We start from the raw sequence: 23835 nt of genomic DNA, 5'->3' as shown, positions 1-23835 counted from the left end.
CCTGTCCTGTCCTGTCCTACCCTGTCCTGTCCTGTCCTGTCCTGTCCTGTCCTGTCCTGTCTTGTCCCACCCTGTCCTGTCCCACCTTGTCCTGTCCTGTCCCACCCTGTCCTGTCCTGTCCTGTCCCACCCTGTCCTGTCCTGTCCCACCCTGTCCTGTCCTGTCCTGTCCCACCCTGTCCTGTCCTGTCATGTCCCACCCTGTCCTGTCCTGTCCTGTCCTGTCCTGTCCTGTCCTGTCCTGTCCCACCCTGTGTTGTCCCACCCTGTCCTGTCCCACCCTGTCCTGTCCTGTCCCTCCCTGTCCTGTCCTGTCCTGTCCCACCCTGTCCTGTCCTGTCCCACCCTGTCCTGTCCTGTCCCACCCTGTCCTGTCCCACCCTGTCCTGTCCCACCCTGTGCTGTCCTGTCCCACCCTGTCCTGTCCTGTCCCTCCCTGTCCTGTCCTGTCCTGTCCTGTCCTGTCCTGTCCTGTCCTGTCCCGTCCTGTCCTGTCCCGCCCTGTCCTGTCCTGTCCTGTCCCACCCTGTCCTGTCCCACCCTGTCCTGTCCTACCCTGTCCTGTCCTGTCCCACCCTGTCCTGTCCTGTCCCACCCTGTCCTGTCCTGTCCTGTCCCTCCCTGTCCTGTCCTGTCCCACCCTGTCCTGTCCTATCCCACCCAGTCCTGTCCTGTCCTGTCCTGTCCCACCCTGTCCTGTCCTGTCCCACCCTGTCCTGTCCTATCCCACCCAGTCCTGTCCTGTCCTGTCCTGTCCCACCCTGTCCTGTCCTGTCCTGTCCTGTTCCACCCTGTCCTGTCCTGTCCCTCCCTGTCCTGTCCTGTCCCACCCTGTCCCTCCCTGTCCTGTCCTGTCCCACCCTGTCCTGTTCTGTCCCACCCTGTCCTGTCCTGTCCTGTCCTGTCCCACCCTGTCCCTCCCTGTCCTGTCCTGTCCCTCCCTGTCCTGTCCTGTCCCTCCCTGTCCTGTCCTGTCCTGTCCTGTCCTGTCCCACCCTGTCCTGTCCTGTCCCACCCTGTCCTGTCCTGTCCTGTCCCACCCTGTCCTGTCCTGTCCTGTCCCACCCTGTCCTGTCCTGTCCCACCCTGTCCTGTCCTGTCCCACCCTGTCCTGTCCTGTCCTGTCCCACCCTGTCCTGTCCTGTCCTGTCCCTCCCTGTCCTGTCCTGTCCTGTCCTGTCCCACCCTGTCCTGTCCCACCCTGTCCTGTCCTGTCCCACCCTGTCCTGTCCTGTCCCACCCTGTCCTGTCCTGTCCTGTCCTGTCCTGTCCCACCCTGTCCTGTCCTGTCCTGTCCTGTCCCACCCTGTCCTGTCCTGTCCTGTCCCACCCTGTCCCACCCTCTCCTGTCCTGTCCTGTCCTACCCTGTCCTGTCCTGTCCTGTCCTGTCCTGTCCTGTCCTGTCCTGTCTTGTCCCACCCTGTCCTGTCCCACCTTGTCCTGTCCTGTCCCACCCTGTCCTGTCCTGTCCTGTCCCACCCTGTCCTGTCCTGTCCCACCCTGTCCTGTCCTGTCCTGTCCCACCCTGTCCTGTCCTGTCCTGTCCCACCCTGTCCTGTCCTGTCCTGTCCTGTCCTGTCCTGTCCCACCCTGTCTTGTCCCACCCTGTCCTGTCCCACCCTGTCCTGTCCTGTCCCTCCCTGTCCTGTCCTGTCCTGTCCCACCCTGTCCTGTCCTGTCCCACCCTGTCCTGTCCCACCCTGTCCTGTCCCACCCTGTCCTGTCCTGTCCCACCCTGTCCTGTCCTGTCCCACCCTGTCCTGTCCTGTCCCTCCCTGTCCTGTCCTGTCCTGTCCCACCCTGTCCTGACCTGTCCTGTCCTGTCCCACCCTGTCCTGTCCCACCCTGTCCTGTCCTGTCCTGTCCCACTCTGTCCTGTCCTGTCCCACCCTGTTGTGTCCTCTCCTGTCCTGTCCCACCCTGTCCTGTCCTGTCCTGTCCTGTCCCGCCCTGTCCTGTCCTCTCCTGTCCCACCCTGTCCTGTCCTACCCTGTCCTGTCCTGTCCCACCCTGTCCTGTCCTGTCCCACCCTGTCCTGTCCTGTCCTGTCCCTCCCTGTCCTGTCCTGTCCCACCCTGTCCTGTCCTATCCCACCCAGTCCTGTCCTGTCCTGTCCTGTCCTGTCCCACCCTGTCCTGTCCAATCCCACCCAGTCCTGTCCTGTCCTGTCCTGTCCCACCCTGTCCTGTCCTGTCCTGTCCTGTTCCACCCTGTCCTGTCCTGTCCCTCCCTGTCCTGTCCTGTCCCACCCTGTCCCTCCCTGTCCTGTCCTGTCCCACCCTGTCCTGTTCTGTCCCACCCTGTCCTGTCCTGTCCTGTCCCACCCTGCCCCTCCCTGTCCTGTCCTGTCCCACCCTCTCCTGTCCTGTCCCACCCTGTCCTGTCCTGTCCTGTCCTGTCCTGTCCCACCCTGTCCTGTCCTGTCCTGTCCTGTCCTGTCCCACCCTGTCCTGTCCTGTCCTGTCCCACCCTGTCCTGTCCTGTCCTGTCCCACCCTGTCCTGTCCTGTCCCACCCTGTCCTGTCCTGTCCCACCCTGTCCTGTCTGTCCTGTCCCACCCTGTCCTGTCCTGTCCTGTCCCTCCCTGTCCTGTCCTGTCCTGTCCTGTCCTGTCCCGTCCCACCCTGTCCTGTCCCACCCTGTCCTGTCCTGTCCCACCCTGTCCTGTCCTGTCCTGTCCTGTCCTGTCCTGTCCTGTCCCACCCTGTCCTGTCCTGTCCTGTCCTGTCCCACCCTGTCCTGTCCTGTCCTGTCCCACCCTGTCCCACCCTGTCCTGTCCTGTCCTGTCCTACCCTGTCCTGTCCTGTCCTGTCCTGTCCTGTCCTGTCCTGTCTTGTCCCACCCTGTCCTGTCCCACCTTGTCCTGTCCTGTCCCACCCTGTCCTGTCCTGTCCTGTCCCACCGTGTCCTGTCCTGTCCCACCCTGTCCTGTCCTGTCCTGTCCCACCCTGTTCTGTCCTGTCCTGTCCCACCCTGTCCTGTCCTGTCCTGTCCTGTCCTGTCCCACCCTGTCTTGTCCCACCCTGTCCTGTCCCACCCTGTCCTGTCCTGTCCCTCCCTCTCCTGTCCTGTCCTGTCCCACCCTGTCCTGTCCTGTCCCACCCTGTCCTGTCCCACCCTGTCCTGTCCCACCCTGTCCTGTCCCACCCTGTCCTGTCCTGTCCCACCCTGTCCTGTCCTGTCCCTCCCTGTCCTGTCCTGTCCCACCCTGTCCTGTCCTGTCCCACCCTGTCCTGTCCTGTCCTGTCCCACCCTGTCCTGTCCCGTCCTGTCCTGTCCTGTCCCACCCTGTCCTGTCCTGTCCCACCCTGTCCTGTCCTGTCCTGTCCCACCCTGTCCTGTCCTGTCCCGTCCTGTCCCACCCTGTCCTGTCCTGTCCCACCCTGTCCTGTCCTACCCTGTCCTGTCCTGTCCCACCCTGTCCTGTCCTGTCCCACCCTTTCCTGTCCCACCCTGTCTTGTCCCACCCTGTCCTGTCCTGTCCCACCCTGTCTTGTCCCACCCTGTCTTGTCCCACCCTGTCTTGTCCCACCCTCTCCTGTCCCACCCTGTCTTGTCCCACCCTGTCTTGTCCCACCCTGTCTTGTCCCACCATACCTCTCAGTACATCATACACTCCCATTTTGTTTTGAATTCAGGCACTTGTTCAAAAATAGTCAAAGTAAATGTGAATCAATGCAGTAATTCATTCCATGATATTAAAAAGCCTGAAAGTGGAGGACTTCACAAGGTATGTTGCACTTGTAACTGAGCACACAATCTTTTTCCAGTTTTTTGGAATGGCGTTCATTACCTTATCCTGCTTTCCTTGTTTAATGTTAAGACTCCCCTTCCTCATCCATCCCCTCATCCTCACAGTGAAGCTTGGGCAGTGATTAAGGAAGGGTCGATCAAAACAGGGTGAAGTACGGTGAGACTCCCTATGTCCGGGGCTGCTTCAGTTACTGTGCAGACCCGTTAGGAGCCATCAAAATACTCAGCTAACGGAGCTCTGACAAACAAATCCTCACCAGCAGAACAGGAGGAGGAAAGTCCACTGTCTGGAATATCTCAACAGCTGCTCTGGCGGACAAAGGCTGCAGCAGGAGAAACCTCCAGTCATCTTGGTTTCCTTGCCACTGGATCAGGATTTCATTCTGTCGGGAGACATGTGGAAGCTGCTGTGCAATGTTTTCTCCACACTAAACCATGTGACACACAGTCGTCTTTCTTTCCGAGCACATCTCCCAAGCTGCTCGACAACCAGCAAATGGCAATGGGAGCAAGATTGTGTTGCCAGGAAGCTTCTCGTCACCATCTGGCAGTTATAAGATGGTCGTTTAGCAGTCGAACGAGGCAGGGGTGCCTTTCAGCAGGTGTATCTGTGACTGAGCGGCTGCCTTTAGGGTCCACTCTGCTCACCCCTCATTGCAAAGGTGCCCTAAACACAGCCGGCCTCACCTCTCCCAATAGGATAGCCACGTCCAGAGAAACACACACAAGATAAGTTTGGGACCTGGAACATCATGGACACAACCATAAGTGAACGCCCACAGCATCGTACTGTGTTTGTTGCCCGCAAACTCTGACAATATGACATTGCCATCACTGCTCTGAGTAAGTCCCGGCGAGCTGGAGAGAGGCGGCTCAAGGAACTCCGAAGTGGATACACTTTCTTCTGGAAAGGGAAATCAGAAGAGGAATGCAGAATTCACGGAGTCGGATTTCCATTAGAATGAACTTGTGAAGCAGCTTCTTGGAGCGCCTCGTGACTCTTCATCTCAAACTGGCAAGGAGCCAATTTGCCACTGTGTTCGGTGCACACGTCCCAGCTCTGGATGCCAACAATGAAACCAAGCAAGATTTCATGCTAACCATGACCAAGCTCCCTGTGGGGTTTGGAAGGAGGACAAGCTTATTCTTCTCAGAGACTTCAGTGCCAGAGTTGGAAGAGATTCCAATCTATCGAATGGAGCTATTGGCAGAGAAGGAATTGGAAATCTGAACTCCAGTGGCATTCTTCTCCGTACCAAAGGCGGAGAGCTGGGCTTATCATCATCAACACGCTGTCCCCCCAGAAGAACAAGTACAAAACTTTATGGCAATACCCATGGTCCAAGCACTGGCACCTGACCGATTTACGTCATTGTCTGTGCCCAGAATCGCAAAAGTGTCCTCACCACCGGAGCGATGTTGGGCTGATTACTGCTGGACCAATCACGATCTATTCATTCATCAGATTGGATCCCAAATGATGGCTGCAACAATACAGACGCCTGCCAAAGATCAACGTTGAAGCTCTGAAAGAAACAATCAAAAGAAACCGATTCCAACAAAGCCTTAGGGAAAAACTTCCAAACTTCACTCAAGGACAGAGGAAGTGTCCACTGTGCTTGGGATGCCCTTAAGGCCAATATCACCAATGCCTGCAAAGAGACACTTGGATTTTCTGTCAGGAAGCATCAGGATTGGTTTGATGAAAATGATCAGGATATCAATGAACTCAAGACTTCCTGTGCCTGGTGGAATGACCCAAACTGAAAGCAAAAGAAACTGGCTTAGCAACAAGCAAATGCCCAGGTACAAAGGTGCACCTGCAGCATGAAGAACATATAGTGAGCAGCCAAGGCAAAGGAAATTCAGCACCTCACTGACATGAGTGTCCTCTCCACTGTCACATAGAGCATTTACAGCCCAATTCCTTGAGGACCAGCTCCTCTGAGGCCCAAGGATGGGTGAAGATCTGATCAAGGAAAGGGAAGCCATCAGCGCCCATTAGATGGAGAATCTTGAAAACCCTTTCAATCAAGAATCAATTGCTGGCAAGAGTGTTTTCAACTCCATCCAGTTAAAAATGAGCTCTGAACTCCACCAATGCCTGTGGAGATGAAGAAAACCAGCAGACACATGTGGAACAACAAAGTAGCAGAAGCTGATGCTGAAATCTTTAAGCACAGTCATAGTTCAAAAATGAGGGCTCGCCCATTGAAGATAAAGATGAGGAGAAATCTTTTCTCTCGGGTCATGAGTCTTTGGACCTCTCTTCCTCAAAAGGAAGAGTCTGTCTGGAATTTTCCACTCCCATTGGTGGTGGGCGGACAATGTGGAGAGAAGGTGGAAAATCAGTTTCACGTTGTCATAAAACCAGTTTGTGATCATCTGCTCCATCCATCGATGGGTCATTCCCCACCACTTCACATCCCATTGTAAGCCCTGCTCGCCAGACAGATCCCCCACGCTGGATCAGAATCACGCCAACATGTTTCACATCTGTACATAAGCAACGTGCACCTGCTGAGCTGCACTTCGATCGGGACTTTGAGGTTTGTTTGCCTATCTTGCTTCAGTCAGCACTCGTGGGCATCAGTGCCAGGATTCACAGGCAGCACCACATCACTTTTAGGGAGGCTCATGGGTAGGTCTCTACCTACCAGACCAGCCATAAGGCGGGGGTGGCTTTTCAACAGCTGCAGGGCGAGGGCTGTACTGGGGAAGGGGGAGAAGTGGCCTCAGGCAAGGGAAGAGGCTGCAGGGCGAGGGCTGTACTGGGGAAGGTGGGTATCCAGGGTGTGTGTGGGGACACATGTTGATCTTTGCAAATGGCCTCAAGAGGGTGAGACCTGAGGAGGCAGTCTCCAGAGGAGATGAGGCCAGATGGAGATGTGAGGGTGTGTGAGAGAGAGTGAGTGGTGATGTCCCTTGAGCTGGCAGTGAGCGAGATGCCAGTGAATGTGCTTGTGAGATGGGCTGGTGAGTGAAAGAGTTTAGAGTGATGAGATGGATGTCTTATCTTGGTGAACAGATGAGATCATTTATCCTCTTTCTGCACTGAGGGGCCAACATCTCCTGTGCATTGTTGGTGCTGACCACTGCCTCTCAAGCTGGTGTGGTGAGATTACTGGACCTCCTGCGACCAGAGTGGGGGTGGAGGACATCACAGTGGGGGTGGAGGACATCACAGTGGGGGTGGAGGACATCACATTGGGGGTGGAGGATATCACAGTGGGGGTGGAGGACATCACAGTGGGGGTGGAGGACATCACAGTGGGGGTGGAGGACATCACAGTGGGGGTGGAGGACATCACAGTGGGGGTGGAGCATATCACAGTGGGGGTGGAGGATATCACAGTGGGGGTGGAGGACATCACAGTGGGGGTGGAGGACATCACAGTGGGGGTGGAGGACATCACAGTGGGGGTGGAGGATATCACAGTGGGGGTGGAGGACATCACAGTGGGGGTGGAGGACATCACAGTGGGGGTGGAGGACATCACAGTGGGGGTGGAGGACATCACAGTGGGGGTGGAGGACATCACAGTGCGGGTGGAGGACATCACAGTGGGGGTGGAGGATATCACAGTGGGGGTGGAGCATATCACAGTGGGGGTGGAGGACATCACAGTGGGGGTGGAGGATATCACAGTGGGGGTGGAGGACATCACAGTGGGGGTGGAGGATATCACAGTGGGGGTGGAGGATATCACAGTGGGGGTGGAGGACATCACAGTGGGGGTGGAGGACATCACAGTGGGGGTGGAGGACATCACAGTGGGGGTGGAGCATATCACAGTGGGGGTGGAGGATATCACAGTGGGGGTGGAGGACATCACAGTGGGGGTGGAAGATATCACAATGGGGGTGGAGGACATCACAGTGGGGGTGTAGGACATCACAGTGGGGGTGGAGGACATCACAGTGGGGGTGGAGCATATCACAGTGGGGGTGGAGGATATCACAGTGGGGGTGGAGGATATCACAGCGGGGGTGGAGGACATCACAGTGGGGGTGGAGCATATCACAGTGGGGGTGGAGGATATCACAGTGGGGGTGGAGGACATCACAGTGGGGGTGGAGGACATCACAGTGGGGGTGGAGGACATCACAGTGGGGGTGGAGGATATCACAGTGGGGGTGGAGGATATCACAGTGGGGGTGGAGGACATCGCAGTGGGGGTGGAGGATATCACAGCGGGAGTGGAGGACATCACAGCGGGGGTGGAGGACATCACAGTGGGGGTGGAGGACATCACAGTGGGGGTGGAGGATATCACAGCGGGGGTGGAGGACATCACAGTGGGGGTGGAGGACATCACAGTGGGGGTGGAGGATATCACAGTGGGGGTGGAGGATATCACAGTGGGGTTGGAGGACATCGCAGTGGGGGTGGAGGATATCACAGCGGGAGTGGAGGACATCACAGTGGGGGTGGAGGACATCACAGTGGGGGTGGAGGACATCACAGTGGGGGTGGAGGATATCACAGCGGGGGTGGAGGACATCACAGCGGGGGTGGAGGACATCACAGCGGGGGTGGAGCATATCACAGTGGGGGTGGAGGATATCACAGTGGGGGTGGAGGACATCACAGTGGGGGTGGAGGACATCACAGTGGGGGTGGAGGATATCACAGTGGGGGTGGAGGACATCACAGTGGGGGTGGAGGACATCACAGTGGGGGTGGAGGATATCACAGTGGGGGTGTAGGACATCACAGTGGGGGTGGAGGATATCACAGTGGGGGTGGAGGACATCACAGTGGGGGTGGAGGACATCACAGTGGGGGTGGAGGATATCACAGTGGGGGTGGAGCATATCACAGTGGGGGTGGAGGATATCACAGCGGGGGTGGAGGACATCACAGCGGGGGTGGAGCATATCACAGTGGGGGTGGAGGATATCACAGTGGGGGTGGAGGACGTCACAGTGGGGGTGGAGGATATCACAGTGGGGGTGGAGGATATCACAGTGGGGGTGGAGGATATCACAGTGGGGGTGGAGGACATCGCAGTGGGGGTGGAGGATATCACAGCGGGGGTGGAGGATATCACAGCGGGGGTGGAGGACATCACAGCGGGGGTGGAGGATATCACAGCGGGGGTGGAGGACATCACAGCGGGGGTGGAGCATATCACAGTGGGGGTGGAGGATATCACAGTGGGGGTGGAGGACATCACAGTGGGGGTGGAGGATATCACAGTGGGGGTGGAGGATATCACAGTGGGGGTGGAGGATATCACAGTGGGGGTGGAGGACATCGCAGTGGGGGTGGAGGATATCACAGCGGGGGTGGAGGATATCACAGCGGGGGTGGAGGACATCACAGCGGGGGTGGAGGACATCACAGTGGGGGTGGAGGACATCACAGCGGGGGTGGAGGACATCACAGCGGGGGTGGAGGACATCACAGCGGGGGTGGAGCATATCACAGTGGGGGTGGAGGACATCACAGTGGGGGTGGAGGATATCACAGCGGGGGTGGAGGACATCACAGTGGGGGTGGAGGACATCACAGTGGGGGTGGAGGACATCACAGTGGGGGTGGAGGTTATCTCAGCGGGGGTGGAGGACATCACAGCGGGGGTGGAGGACATCACAGCGGGGGTGGAGGATATCACAGTGGGGGTGGAGGACATCACAGTGGGGGTGGAGGACATCACAGTGGGGGTGGAGGACATCACAGTGGGGGTGGAGGATATCACAGTGGGGGTGGAGGACATCATAGTGGGGGTGGAGGATATCACAGTGGGGGTGGAGGACATCACAGTGGGGGTGTAGGACATCACAGTGGGGGTGGAGGATATCACAGTGGGGGTGGAGGACATCACAGTGGGGGTGGAGGACATCACAGTGGGGGTGGAGGACATCACAGTGGGGGTGGAGGATATCACAGTGGGGGTGGAGGATATCACAGTGGGGGTGGAGGACATCACAATGGGGGTGGAGGACATCACAGTGGGGGTGGAGGACATCACAGTGGGGGTGGAGGACATCACAGCGGGGGTGGAGGACATCACAGCGGGGGTGGAGTCTATCACAGTGGGGGTGGAGGACATCACAGTGGGGGTGGAGGACATCACAGCTGGCCTCCGAAAGGCATTCCAGTGACCGGTCACAACTCTTCTTGGCGTTCAGGGTCATGTTTTCAGTAGAGCAGCCCTGGGCTGCAGGCATTGAGAACTGTGCATCTGGTTGCAGTTTGGATATGGCACTCGGAGTGAAGTAACAGCATGGGGGGCGATTCAGAGGCTGCCTGCCTGTGATCCAGCTTGTTTCCTGTGGCTGCATGATTAATGAGGCAGTAAACTGATGATACAGTGAGAAAGCTCACCATTGCAGGCGGTGAGTAAATGTCATTCATCGTGCCTCCTACCACACTTAGTGCAATCCTGGGACGATTCCGTCCTTTGAACATTTTAAGGCAGAGGTAGATAGATTCTTGATAAGCAAGGGGGTGAAAGGTTACCAGTGGTAGGTGGGAATGTGGAGTTGAGGTTACATTCCAATCAGCCATGGTCTTACTGAATGGTGGAGCAGGCTCGAGGGGCTGAGTGGCCTACTCCTGCTCCTAATCATATGTTTGTAGGAGAGAAACTAACATTCCAGCTCCACGCCCTCATCTTATAGATCTGGAATGAAGAGGAAGTCCCAAATTATCCCAAGGATGCCATGATTGTGATAATCTTCAAGAAGGGGGACAAATCCAATTGACAGAGGCATCTCCCTGCTTTCCATTGCAGGATAGATCACCACATGAACCCTTCTGTACTGACCTATTACACTTGCTGAAGCGCTACTCCTCGAATCTGTGTGGGTTTAGACCATCAAGCGGCACAGCTGACATGATTTTTACAGCTCACCAACTTCTCAATCTCTCTATGTAGCGTTCTTTGACTTAACAAAGACCTTCAACTCTGTAAATCATGAGACACTCTGGAAGATTCTGATGACATGTGGATGTCCTCCAAAATTTGTTACCCTCCTTCACCTGCTTCAAGATGAAATGTGAGTGATAATCCTTAACAACGGATTCATTGTAGACCCTTTTGAGGTTAAGACAGGAGTAAAACAAGGTGTGTCATTGCTCCAACTCTTTTTGCCAATCTTTCTTGCTGCCTTACTCCATCTGACTGGAGACAAGCTCCCTGCTGAAGTATCGCTTATTCATCGAGTGGATGGTAAACTATGTATCTCAGACCATGCCAATCAAAAACAAAGACCAACCCAATCTCAATCGTTGAGCTCCAATGTGGTAGATGAAGCTGCAGTAAGCGCTGTATTGAAAACAGATCTCCAGAGAATCGTTGACATATTTACAGAGACATGCGAGAAGATGGGGCTAACACACAACATTCAGTAGACTAAGTCTTCCATTAGCAAGCTCTAAATGCACACATCCCAGCCTGATGGATTAGGCTTCATGATGAGTGCCTAGAAAATGTGGAACACTTGTAGTACCTTGGAAGTTATTTTTCTCAGAAGGCTGACATTGATGAAGAAATCCAGCATCGCCTGAAATCTGCTGGTTCAGTCTTTGGCCCCCTGAGGAAGCGAGAGTTTGAAGATTGCAACATCAAAACTGAAACCAAGCTCATGGTCTACCATATGGTCGTGACCCCTACCTTACTGTATGGGGCTGTAACATGGACAACGTACAGGAGGCACCTCAAAGCACTGGAGTCATACCCATCAACACTGCCTGTGGAAGATCTTGCATATTAAGTGAGACGCACCAACATCAGCGTCCTCTTACAAACAGGCACCACAAGCATCAAGGCTATGATCATCTGGTATCATCTTGGTTGGGTAGGTTATATAGTTTGGATGTCAGATACCAGGGTCCCAAAGCAGGTGTCTCCTCAGTCAGGCAGACACACCAGAGGAGAACAGGAGAAGCAGTTCAAGGATGTGCTGAAAGCCAACATGAAGAAATGCAACATTGGTCTCCCAGGAGTCAATGCCATTGCCTTGGACCAAACCAGATGGCAGCAGAGTCCATGGGAAGGATCCCAGCATTCCCAGACCCAATGACAACAAAATGAAGAGGATAAACAAGAGTACCGAAAAGAACAGGCCCTTCCCCAGACTGATAACACACGACCAGACATCCCACATGATAACAAATGTCATAAAGTCAACAGATACTGCAAAGGCTATGGGCCCTGACAATATTCCAGCAATAATACTGAAGACCTGTGCTCCAGAACTTGTCGTGCCCCTAGCCAAGCTGTTCCGGTACAGCTACAACACTGGCATCTACCCGGCTATGTGGAAAATTGCCCAGGTGTGTCCTGTCCACAAAAAGCAGGACAAATCCAACCCGGCCAAATACCGCCCGATCAGTCTACTCTCCATCATCAGTAAAGTGATGGAAGGGGTCATCAACAGTGCTATCAGGCAGCACTTGCTTTGCAATAACCTGCTCACCGATGCCCAGTTTGGGTTCCACCAGGGCCACTCAGCTCCTGACCTCATTACAGCCTTGGTTCAAACATGGACAAAAGAGCTGAACTCCAGAGGTGAGGTGAGAGTGACTGCCCTTGACATCAAGGCAGCATTTGACCGAATGTAGCATCAAGGAGCCCTAGCAAAACTGGAGTCAGTGGGAATTGGGGAAAATCTCTTCACTGGTTGGAGTCATACCTAGCACAAAGGAAGATGGTTGTGGTTGTTGGAGGTCAATCATCTCAGCTCCAGGACATCACTGCAGGAGTTCCTCAGGGTAGTGTCCTCGACCCAACCATCTTCAGCTGCTTCATCAATGACTTTCCTTCTATCATAAGGTCAGAAGTGGGGCTGTTCACTGATGATTGCACAATGTTCAGCACCATTCGCAAATCCTCAGATACTGAAGCAGTCCATGTCCAAATGCAGCAAGACCTGGACAATATCCAGGCTTGGGCTGACAAGTGGCAAGTAGCATTCGTGCCACACAAATGCCAGGCAATGACCATCTCCAACAAAAGAGAATCCAACCATCACCCCTTGATGTTCAATGGCATTACCTTCACTGAATTCCCCCACTATCAACATCCTGGGGGTCACCATTGACCAGAAACTGAACTATACTAGCCATATAAATACTGTGGCTACAAGAGCAGGTCAGAGGCTAGGAATTCTGCAGTGAGTAACTCATCACCTGACTCCCCAAAGTCTGTCCACCATCTACAAGGCACAAGTCAGGAGTGTGATGGAATACTCTCCACTTGCCTGGATGAGTGCAGCTCCCACAACACTCAAGAAGCTCGACACCATCCAGGAAAAAACAGTCCACTTGATTGGCACCACATCCACAAACATTCACTCCCTCCACCTCTGATGCACAGTAGCAGCAGTGTGTACCATCAACTAGAAGCACTGCAGGAATTCACTAAGGCTCCTTAGACAGCACCTTCCAAACCTACGACCTCTACCATCTAGAAGGACAAGGGCAGCAGATAGATGGGAACACCACCACCTGGAAGTTCCCCTCCAAGCCACTCACCATCCTGACTTGGAAATATATCAGCTGTTCCTTCACTTTCGCTGGGTCAAAATCCTGGAACTCCCTCCCTAACAGCACTGTGGGTGTACCTACACCACATGGTACAGCGGTTCAAGAAGGCAGCTCACCACGACCTTCTTGAGGGCAATTAAGGATGGGCAATAAATGCTGGCCCAGCCAGCGACACCCACATCCAATGGAAGAATAAGAATGTGGCACTGGGCTAGAAGGTCATTGATATTTGAAAGTGGCTTCCCACAGAGACTTTAATGTTATGTTGAAGAGTCCTTTACAATCTCTGTCAGTTTGAGAAGCAGTGTGAGAGAAGCTTTTTATAAAAATCACAAAAGTCTCCCCAATCAGGCATTCCAGCTGTTAGAATGAAGGACATGAAAAAGCCACAAGGAGAGTGGATGCTGTCTCAGGTCTGTTGGTCAGAATATGAGGGATTATTCTGTTCATGTTCAGCGAGCCAACGCACCTGAGTGAAATAGTATCACAGAGTCCTTACCTTGTAGCATTTTACCAGTGGAAGTGATTCCAATGTAACTAAGCAGGTAGCCATCATTCTGTATGTTTCAATTGACAGGGCAGTAATGCAGCTGAATCAAATACTTAGGCTTGAGCCTAAACCCCTCGGCCTAGTGTTCATCTGACCTACCTTCAGAGTAATTGAAAAAGTGCAATGTGTGAAAAGCACAATTCTTTCAAACAGATGATGAGATTGTTTTCACAATCACTGAGCCACAATATTGTACAATTAGATACAGTCAGCAGGGATCAACTCCCAGAAAAACTGAGACACTCGAACCACTTAAGGGAATGACTGATGGAATCTATCTAACTCAGCCTTAAAAATACTCAATGACGCAGCCTCCACTGCTCTCTGGGGAAGAGAGTTCCATGGACTAACAACCCTCTGAGGGAAAAAATTCTCCTCATTGTCTGAAAAGGGAGACCCCTTATTTTAAACTGTGTCCCTAGGTCCAGTCTATTCCACAAGAGGAAACTTCCTCTCAGCATCCACCCTGTCAAGTCCCCTCGGGATCTTAAAAGTTTCAATAAGATCACCTTTCATTCTTCTAAACTCCAGTGGATACAGGCCCAGCCTGTTCACCCTTTCCTTAAAAGATAATGCCCCCAACGCAGGTATCAGTTGAGTGAACCTTCTGGGAAGTGCTAATGCTTTAATGTCCTTTCTTAAATAAGGAGACCAAAACTACACACGGTGCGCTCGATGTGGTCTCACCAAGGCCCTGTACAGCTGCAGCAAAACGTCCCTACTTATATATCCCATTCCCCTGGCAATAAACAACAACATTCATTTGCCTTCCTCATCACTTGCTGACTAACGTTTTATGCTTCATGTACCAGGTGTCATACGCAGAGCTCAACCATTGCTGCCTCACCGCTCTTTATGTTTTACTGGGAGTTGACAGAATACTAGGACTGAGTATTTTTCCTTGTGACCAAGTCAATCATCACCCTTTTGTAGAATTACATTAAATTGGACCAACAGCACAGAAACAGACCATTTCTCACAACTGATCCATGCCAGTGTTTATACCCAACACGAGTCTCCACACACTCATCTTCACCTCACCCTATCAACATGATCTAATATTCCTTTCTCCCTCATGTGTTTATCGAGTTTCCCCTTTAATACATCTCAGCTGTTCCCTTGTGCTGTACCACATGGGAGCGGATTCCATATTCCCACCAGTCTGTGGGTAAAGGAGTTTCTCCTGAATTCCCTGTTTGGTTTATTAGTGACTATCTCATACTTATGGCCCTTTACTATAAAAGCACTTCAGTACATTCAGGTCAGTATTATTGTATGGGGACGGTTTGAACGGGACCAAAACCCATGTTGGATACTGTCTGTTAATATTCCTGGAGCGTTTGAAAGGGAATGTTTTAAGAGCAGCAGGGAATCTTGTAGAATGATTCACTTGCCACGGTGACACAGTTGGCAGGATCTGAATGAAGTTTCTGTGTCGTTGTTGCAGCTGCTGTGCCCAGCCCTAAAGTTTCTTAACGCTCCACATTTCCTCTGGATTCCATCCTGCAGGGTGCTCAGGCCCAGGAACCAATCCTTGCAGCTGCACGATCCATGCTGGACAGCTCATCGTCCCTCATCAAAAGTGCCCGGTCGCTCGCAATCAACCCAAAGGACCCACCAACCTGGTCCATACTGGCAGGACATTCTCGGACTGTGTCAGACTCGATTAAGAGCCTCATTACCTCTATCAGGTGAGTTTGTATTGGTTACTTTACAGAACATTTTGCTTTGAATTTTATTGTTTGCTTGTGAATGAAAATTGCATCCACCTGAATCTCACGTCTGCAGCCTCCAGAGCAGCATCCAGGTATATCTGAACGTTGGTCTTTGGTGGTTTCTTCCTCTCTCATTCAGCTCTCCTGCTTTGTACAAAATGGAAACTAACAGAGACTGTGCCCCCATATCCCCCGTCCCCTCCACCCCCAACCCCTCTATCTCTGGGAGGATTAGGAGTGTGTGTCTACAGGGAAATCCCAGGAAGCCTTTCAAAGTTAATGCCTGGACCACATGAGAATTTCTTTTACTCCGTCTTGTGTAGTTGTACAAGACTCAGGGAAGGAACCTCACAATGGAGAAGATCAGCAGTCTTTGGGGAGGGGTCTCAAACTAGGAGGAGGGAGAGGGAATCCAATCTGATGGGGGAGAGGTTGTTGAGGCTAGTCCGGAGATTGGGAAGGACAAGAGATTGTGGGGGTGGTTGGCCAGTTGCAACAGGTTAGCCTAAGGAGCCATTGGCAGAAAAAAAATCCTCCTCCTGGCCCACAAGCCGTGCTGGGAAAGGACTTTACCTGCTCGACCCATCTGTTCCCGCTTCCACCTACTGTCCTGAGAAGCCCAGCCAGCAACTGTTTCATCAGCCACTGAAACCTGAGGAACAGAACTTCATAAACTTATTAAAATCACTGACCCTCCTCTCCACTCAAATCCACCTCCATTACACCGGAATTAGGCTTGTTTGCAATGGTTCGGGATCTGGTATCTTAGAATTTCCCACACCACCACGCCCCGCCCCCCACCGCCCCCCCCAATACCCTTCCTACCCATTGAAGGGGTTTAAAACTCCCCTGCCCCCTCCTGGTCAAAATGATGCTCAGTCCAGGATGAACTCGATGTCTGAGATACCAACTGGGTGCTTAGATTGCAAGTACACCTGAAAAATCGATACTTGTTGCAATGCAGAATGAGTTAGCGAGCACTCACTGTTAGTTCACTCCACCCTCTGTAAGTCATGTTTCGTAAATCTACAACCCAATGTGTGCTTAGCAGAGAGGTAAAAATGATACACCTTGAACCACATTTGATGTGTTGAGATGGACCGGATAAAATCTATATTCTCCCAGTTAATATCAATCATAATTTCAAGTTCTCCAGACTTTGTACTGCACCAGTAATCCATAAACACCTTTGACAACGCAGTACTGTGCCCTGATTTATTGTCCTAAGCTACATATGTGACTAGCAGAAGTCCCAGGCTAACTATTGGCCCTGTTGTGCGGAGTTTGGCCAGTGTTGAATGAGCTGCTCAAGGCAGGTGCATTTGGAACATGTGAGTGAGCTGTCATTGTCCAAACCTGTTTTTCTGCCCAAGGGATAAAGCCCCAGGCCAGCGGGAATGTGACTGTTCAATCGACAACATTAACAAGTGCATCCGGGAGATTGAACAAGCCTCCCTTGCAGCAGTCAGCCAGAACCTGCCAACCCGAGATGACATTTCATTGGAGGTAAAGTACAAACGCTCTGTTCTTCTTCATTCGCCAGAGTGCAGCTTCCATCTCCTCCTATGGCTGAGGGAACCTCCCCAGGTAGTCGGCACACACAGGGAGAGCCCACGTTTTATCTATGATGTGTGTTAATACATGAGCCGTGGCACACAGGCCCAGACAGATCAGGGACACAGACAAAAGGGAAGCATTGCTTAGTTTGCCACAAGATAAAATACAGAGAGAGGCAGTGCAGTGCCTTGATGTGTGCCTTGGCCTGGGAGTGACCAGCCACTGAATATTAGGAGGCTGGATCATGGAGGGACAGCTGATCTGATGGCTTCACAGCTTTAACTCAAATTTAACCCAGTTTGTGGTCAGAGAAACTTTGTGGTCAGATCATCAGCAACAACTTGTATTTATATAGCTCCTTTAAAATAGTGAAACCACCCAGTATGCTTCATTGGAGCGTTATTGGGTTGGACACCATGTCACCTAAGGGGATATTCAGGCAGGTGACCTAAAGCTTGGCCAAAGAGGTGGGTTTTAAAGAGCATCTTCATGGAGGAGAGGGAGGTAGAAAGTTCAAAGGGTTGCAGCTGAAGGCCTGGTCAACAGTAGTAGAGCGATGAAACTTGGGAATGTATGAGAGGTCAGAATCGGAGGAGCGCAGGGATCCCTGAGGCTTGTGGGGCTGGAGGCAGTAAACAAGATAGTGATTTGAAAACAAGGATGAGAATTGTAAAATTAAGAAGTTGCTGGACCGGGAGCCAGTGTCGGTCACTGAGCACAGGGATGATGGGGAACGGTACTTGGTGCAAGTTAGGATATGGGCTGTAGCCTTTTGGGTGAGCTCAACTTTATGGAGGATGGAAGATGGAAGGCTGGGCAGGGGAGTATTGGAATAGTCAAGCCTAGCAGTAACAAAGGCACCGATGAGGCTTTCAGTAACAGCTGAGGGAGAGTTGGACAATATTACAGAGGTGGAAATAGGAAGTCTTGATGATAGAGTTGATGTTTGTTTGGAAGCTAATCTTGGAGTCGAAGATGACAGCGAGATTACTATGGAGAAGGATGGAGTTTGTAGATAGGGAATGGAGTTTAAAAGATTGCCAGAAGGATCAAGTGCTTCAAAATTCAACACTTTTGTAGACTTCAGTATTGAATCTTTTTCTGGGTGATAATGGACTCTCCTGTGATGGACAGTATATCAGGATGGATTCAGATCCTTGCAGACATTGGCCAGAAGAGATCTGGAGGGAATTATTGCATCATTTCAAGTTTGACTTCACTAATTTTCAGCAGAATGTATGACAGATCCCATTTCCTTTAAAAACTGAGACAAAATCCATTCGAAGAAGGAAAACCAGGCAGCATTTTTAACACAATTCAGCATGAGCAGCCAGGAGCTGTACCTTTGCTATCACTGAGTCATGTTGAGGGCAGTGCTCAATCAGTCATGTTTGAAACGTTGGTAATGAAGAGAATCCTTCACTGGAGATCCGATTGCTCAGGGAAAGGCTTCAAACTTCAGAACACGTAAGGAGGTGGATAGAGAGAAACTGACTCCCTACCCAGTAAGATAGTAACAAGAATGAAACAATAATCACATTGAAGAGGCAGTTAGCAAGAAAGGCTTTACACAGGGTGGTTAGACAGTGAAATTATCTGTCAAACTGTTATTGAAGTAGAATCCATAAATCCTTTTTAAATACAGTACACAGGCTTATTGAAAATGTGGGACAGTGAAGAGCTTGGGAAAGAGTAGGAATGGGATGATGTGATATTCATTGGCTTGTGGGGAAACAGTAGTAGCAGATTCTATGGGCAGATGGCCTTTTGATGATTGTACATGTCTGTTGTATACACCATGAGATACATCATCTCCAGTTCACCTGTAAACTAACGCAGAATCTTTTCATCGCTCCCAAGTGACACTCAGTGTCTGACGAAATTGAATCGTTGATGCCCAAAAGCTTTTGTAAAAGTATAAACATTTTATTTTTATTTGTGTACTAAGAAGACAGCGGCAACTTCCACTTCTGTGTGGACCCTGACTGGTTCAGATGCACAGTCCCTGCATATTTTCTGATTGTGGGACAACTTCACCTATGGAGGCTGCAGCAATCGCTTATGTGAGGGACTTGACGGACTTTGCTAGTGAATATATATCAATCAAATAACCTCAGAGCCCCACAGTTACACTGGTCATACTGAGGAAGAGGCTATGGGCTGGGGAGATTAATTCCTAAATCTGCCCAGAATTTTGGTATTTTGGTTTGGGATACCACCTTCAGGTAAAGGGTCTACCATCTGTGTAGGAATAAATGTCACAAACGGCATATTCTTCATCATATAATTTGTGCGCAGTGCTGCTTCACCCTTTTAGATCCAGCAATCACAAGTGTAACAGGTCTCTTCAAGAAAGGAGGGAGACAGAAAGTAGGAAACTGTATGCTAGTTAGTCTAACAACTGCCACTGGGAAATGCTGGAATCCAATATTAGGAAGTAATAGCAGGATATTTAGAAAATCATAATACAATCAAGCAGAATCAACATGGTTTTATGCAAGGGAAATCCTGTTTGACTAATTTATCAGAGCTCTTTGAGGATGTAGCAAGCAGGGTTGATGAAGGGGTACCAGTAGATGTAATGTATTTGGATTTCTGAAAGGCATTCAATAAATGTGCCACCTGAAAGGTCACTGCATACATTAAGGGCTCATGGTGTTGGGTGTGATGGGGATGACTTGAATGAAGGAACCAACTGAATTGTAGCCAGACTTGGTGACAATAGATCGGAAAACAAATTGTGAGGTGGATACAGTGGCTTCTGCTCTGAAGCTTTTGTACAAAGGATGATATCAGAGATCACATGGCAAGCCACAGTGCAAAAAGGTACTTCTCCAATCACCCCCTTTATCATAAAAAGGGAAAACAAGCTACAGACACTAGCATTTGCAATTGCAAGACAGGCGCATGCATTGTCCAGCTTTATGCTTGTTAAAACAACTGTTTGCTCTTTCTAGTCTGTCCTACTTTCTTCTGTCTCTACACACACAATCTTTAAAGCGTTCAAGTCCTCTAATGGTGTCCATGTGGGATGTTATCAGCTGCCTGTCTGGGGTCTGCTGCTTCCTGAGGTGAGGGTGCCTGTCCGGAGAATATTGCTATCGTGGTGAGTGTTGCTGCTGTTCCGTTGCCTTTGTTGAGGATCGGTTGACCTCTGGGACTGATGGTCGTTCAGTTCCTTGTGTGGCTGGTGAACTCACATCTTCCTCAGCAGCTATCTATTGTGAAGGAGCAGCTTCTCCAGTTGTACGTGTATGCCTGTGTTTATGACAATATAACTGGTCATTTACTTTCACCGCGTATGATCAAAGTGACAACTTGGGACCCGTGTGGAGAAGTTATCAAGTGAGCTGACTTGTTGAGAGTGTTAAACGTTGTACTCTGACTAGCTCTCCAACTCTTAGCTCTGGCACTGCTTTGGCAGTGTTATTGAAGTGAAATTTGGCTCTGCTGTTTCACTTTGATCATGTCACTCACTCCTGTTACCACTTATGGGTTTAGTAGTCTTTTAGCTACTGGAAGAGTAGTTTGGGTGCAGTGTGACATTAGTCACTGAATTGAACCCCTTTCCATGCCCTCAGTAAGGGCTCCTCCACTCTAGGATTGCCAGATCTAGTGCTGGATCGACTTAATTTTTTGACGATCCCTTTGGCGATTTTCACTGCTGCCTCAGCCTTTCTTAATTTGACAGAAGATAGTGTGGAGATGATGTGTACTGCAGAATTTCCCAATCACTTGTGAAGTGCCTAAATCCTTCACTCATGACGTGAGGACCATTGTCGTTCATCACAATGTCAGGGATACTGTAACGGCTGAAGTGGGCTTTAAGGCATTGTGCGATCTCACTGATAGTCATTGACCTCAGCTGGTCTAACTCCCAGCTGTCTGAAAGTAGTTAACTGATATGACACTCAGCTGCCTGGAGAATGAAGAGATCTACTCCAAGCTTCATCCATGGTCTGTCTGGGATGTCCTAAGCCATAAGCAGCTCTTTAGCTTAGCTTGATGTTCATTACAAGCATTACACTAACTGATGTGGTCCTTGGTCTTATTGCTCAGGTTTGACCAGTAGAACACTTCTCTTGCCTTCCCCAGACAGATTCAATTCCTTGATGGCTGACATGAATACTCTTCTTCATCTCCTTTGGGTGATGACTCTAGTTCCTTTGTACAAGATGCCATCTTGGGCAATCACTTCATCTCTGTATGCCGATATTCTCCTATAGCAACACATGTGCCCCTGATGGTTTCAGGCCAATCCTTTCATCGTAAACTATGTGTAGCATTGGAGAGTTGCATCCGATTGTGTAGTTTGCTTGATCTGAACAAGACACTTGCCCGTCAGGTTAATGGGAGGAATTTCCCCATCCTGCTCACGGTGGGTTTTGTGGCAGGTGGGATTGGAGGAATCTAGCGGGAGCCAAAAAATCGGAAAGCAGCCAGTGTAAAAACAGTTTGTGATTCTCCCGATGGCTGGTTAATGGCTGGTCAGATATCCCACTGACCAGTGGCTTGAACACTGTTTGCAGTCATTACCATCTCATGAACGCTCACTAAATTGGCTCCTCACTGGAATCACGTGCAGCCTTCCAATCTTGTCTTACACCAGCGGGAAATCACATCAGTCTGAATCTCCTTTGAAAAAGGAAGGCACTTCACTCCAGACTCCGAGGTGAGTGCAACATTCCTAGCCTACCTGCCACAGTGCTGCGCTGGTCTCGTTGCGATGCCAGTGGAACGCCACACTGCCGGGGGTGTAGGGTCGGTCTGGTCCCGGTGGCTGCCTCTGTAGTCACAAGGACGCCACAGTGCAGCGGTACTCAGGCAGGGCTCGACATTCAGACAGAGACCAGTACTGCTCCCTGTGCGGGGTGTAGGGCTGGTTTGCTCCAGGAGGGTGTCGTTGCCCTGAAGGACATAACCATGCAGCAGCACCTGACAGGACTGAACATTCAGACACCAGCGTTTGGACTGGGGGGCGAGGTGGGGGTGGGGGCGAAGGATAACAAGCACACGGGGAGCCAGGAGGGTGGGAGGGAGGCAAAGGGGCAGGAAGGCTTTGCAAGCGGTTGGGGGGTGAGGGGGCATGATGGAAGGCAGAGGGGAGAGCGAGAGGTGGGAAGGTGCAGCTGGACAAGGAAACTGAAGCAGTGACAAAAAAGGAGATGAATGGAAAACCACGTGTATAAATGGAAAGGGGTGCAGGAAGACTCTGGAATAGGAAAAGGGGGGTATTAGTGTGGCACAAGAGGGATGGGTCACACTGAGATTCATAAGGGAGGCAGTTGAGAAGGGAAACAGTGTATTCTTCAATCATTTAGGCAATGGGGAACTCTGAAAGTCCAAATCCTTGGTCTGAGCCTTACAGTCAAGAGTCAGAGAGTAGATAGACACCTGGGGTTTACAGTCAGGAGTCAGAGAGTAGAGACACTCCTGGGGTTTACAGTCAGGAGTCAGAGAGTAGATAGACACCTGGGGTTTACAGTCAGGACTGAGAGAGTAGAGACACTCCTGGGGTTTACAGTCAGGAGTGAGAGTGTAGAGACACTCCTGGGGTTTACAGTCAGGAGTCAGAGAGTAGATACACACCTGGGGTTTACAGTCAGGAGTCAGAGAGTAGATACACACCTGGGTTTACAGTCAAGAGTCAGAGAGTAGAGACACTCCTGGGGTTTACAGTCAAGAGTGAGAGAGTAGAGACACTCCTGGGGTTTACAATCAGGAGTCAGAGAATAGAGACGCTCCTGGGGTTTACAGTCAGGAGTCAGAGAGTAGAGACGCTCCTGGGGTTTACAGTCAGGAGTCAGAGAATAAAGACACTCCTGGGGTTTACAGTCAGGAGTCAGAGAATAAAGACACTCCTGGGGTTTACAGTCAGGAGTCAGAGAGTAGAGACACTCTTGGGGTTTACAGCCAGAGTCAGAGAGTAGAGACACTCCTGGGGTTTACAGTCAGGAGTGAGAGAATAGAGACACTCCTGGGGTTTACAGTCAGGAGTCAGAGAGTAGAGACACTCCTGGGGTTGACAATCAGGAGTCCGAGACACTCCTGGGGTTTACAGTCAGGAGTCAGAGACACTCCTGGAGTTTACAGCTAGGAGTCAGAGAGTAGATACACTCCTGGGGTTTACAGTCAGGAGTCAGAGAGTAGAGACACTCCTGGGGTTTACAATCAGGAGTCCGAGACACTCCTGGGGTTTACAGTCAGGAGTCAGAGACACTCCTGGAGTTTACAGCTAGGAGTCAGAGAGTAGATACACTCCTGGGGTTTACAGTCAGGAGTCAGAGAGTAGAGACACTCCTGGGGTTTACAGCCAGAGTCAGAGAGTAGAGACACTCCTGGGGTTTACAGTCAGGAGTGAGAGAGTAGAGACACTCCTGGGGTTTACAGTCAGGAGTCAGAGAATAGAGACACTCCTGGGGTTTACAGCCAGAGTCAGAGAGTAGAGACACTCCTGGGGTTTACAGCCAGAGTCAGAGAGTAGAAACACTCCTTGGGTTTACAGTCAGGAGTGAGAGAGTAGAGACACTCCTCAGTTTTACAGTCAGGAGTAAGAGAGTAGAGACACTCCTGGGCTTTACAGTCAGGAGTGAGAGAGTAGAGACACTCCTGGGGTTTACAGTCAGGAGTCAGAGTAGAGACATCATGGGCTGCAGCGGGCCATGAAGGATTATTCATCATGAACATGATGTACTCCAGCTCCAGGGAGGGGCAAGGATTGTGTGCTTAGTTGGAATAATGCACAGCTTGGTGTGCAGG

The 23835-nt window shown here is 51.2% G+C and overlaps 1 protein-coding gene across 1 annotated transcript in view; it reads left to right on the top strand.

Annotated features, from left to right (window-relative positions):
* The window catches only part of LOC121274141 (talin-2), a 402472-nt gene extending 381324 nt beyond the window's left edge, over positions 1-21148 (top strand). The window contains exons 39-42 of the mRNA XM_041181315.1: positions 15314-15495; positions 16893-17025; positions 20291-20421; positions 21136-21148. Coding sequence (XP_041037249.1) covers positions 15314-15495; positions 16893-17025; positions 20291-20421; positions 21136-21148 — 459 coding nt within the window. The remainder of the gene's footprint in view (positions 1-15313; positions 15496-16892; positions 17026-20290; positions 20422-21135) is intronic.
* Positions 21149-23835: the final 2687 nt, after the last annotated feature.

This window comes from Carcharodon carcharias (assembly GCF_017639515.1).
Source record: "Carcharodon carcharias isolate sCarCar2 chromosome 32 unlocalized genomic scaffold, sCarCar2.pri SUPER_32_unloc_2, whole genome shotgun sequence".
Lineage (NCBI taxonomy): Eukaryota > Metazoa > Chordata > Chondrichthyes > Lamniformes > Lamnidae > Carcharodon > Carcharodon carcharias.
The sequence above is the reverse complement of the archived record's forward strand: the minus strand, read 5'-3'. Positions and strand labels throughout refer to the sequence as shown.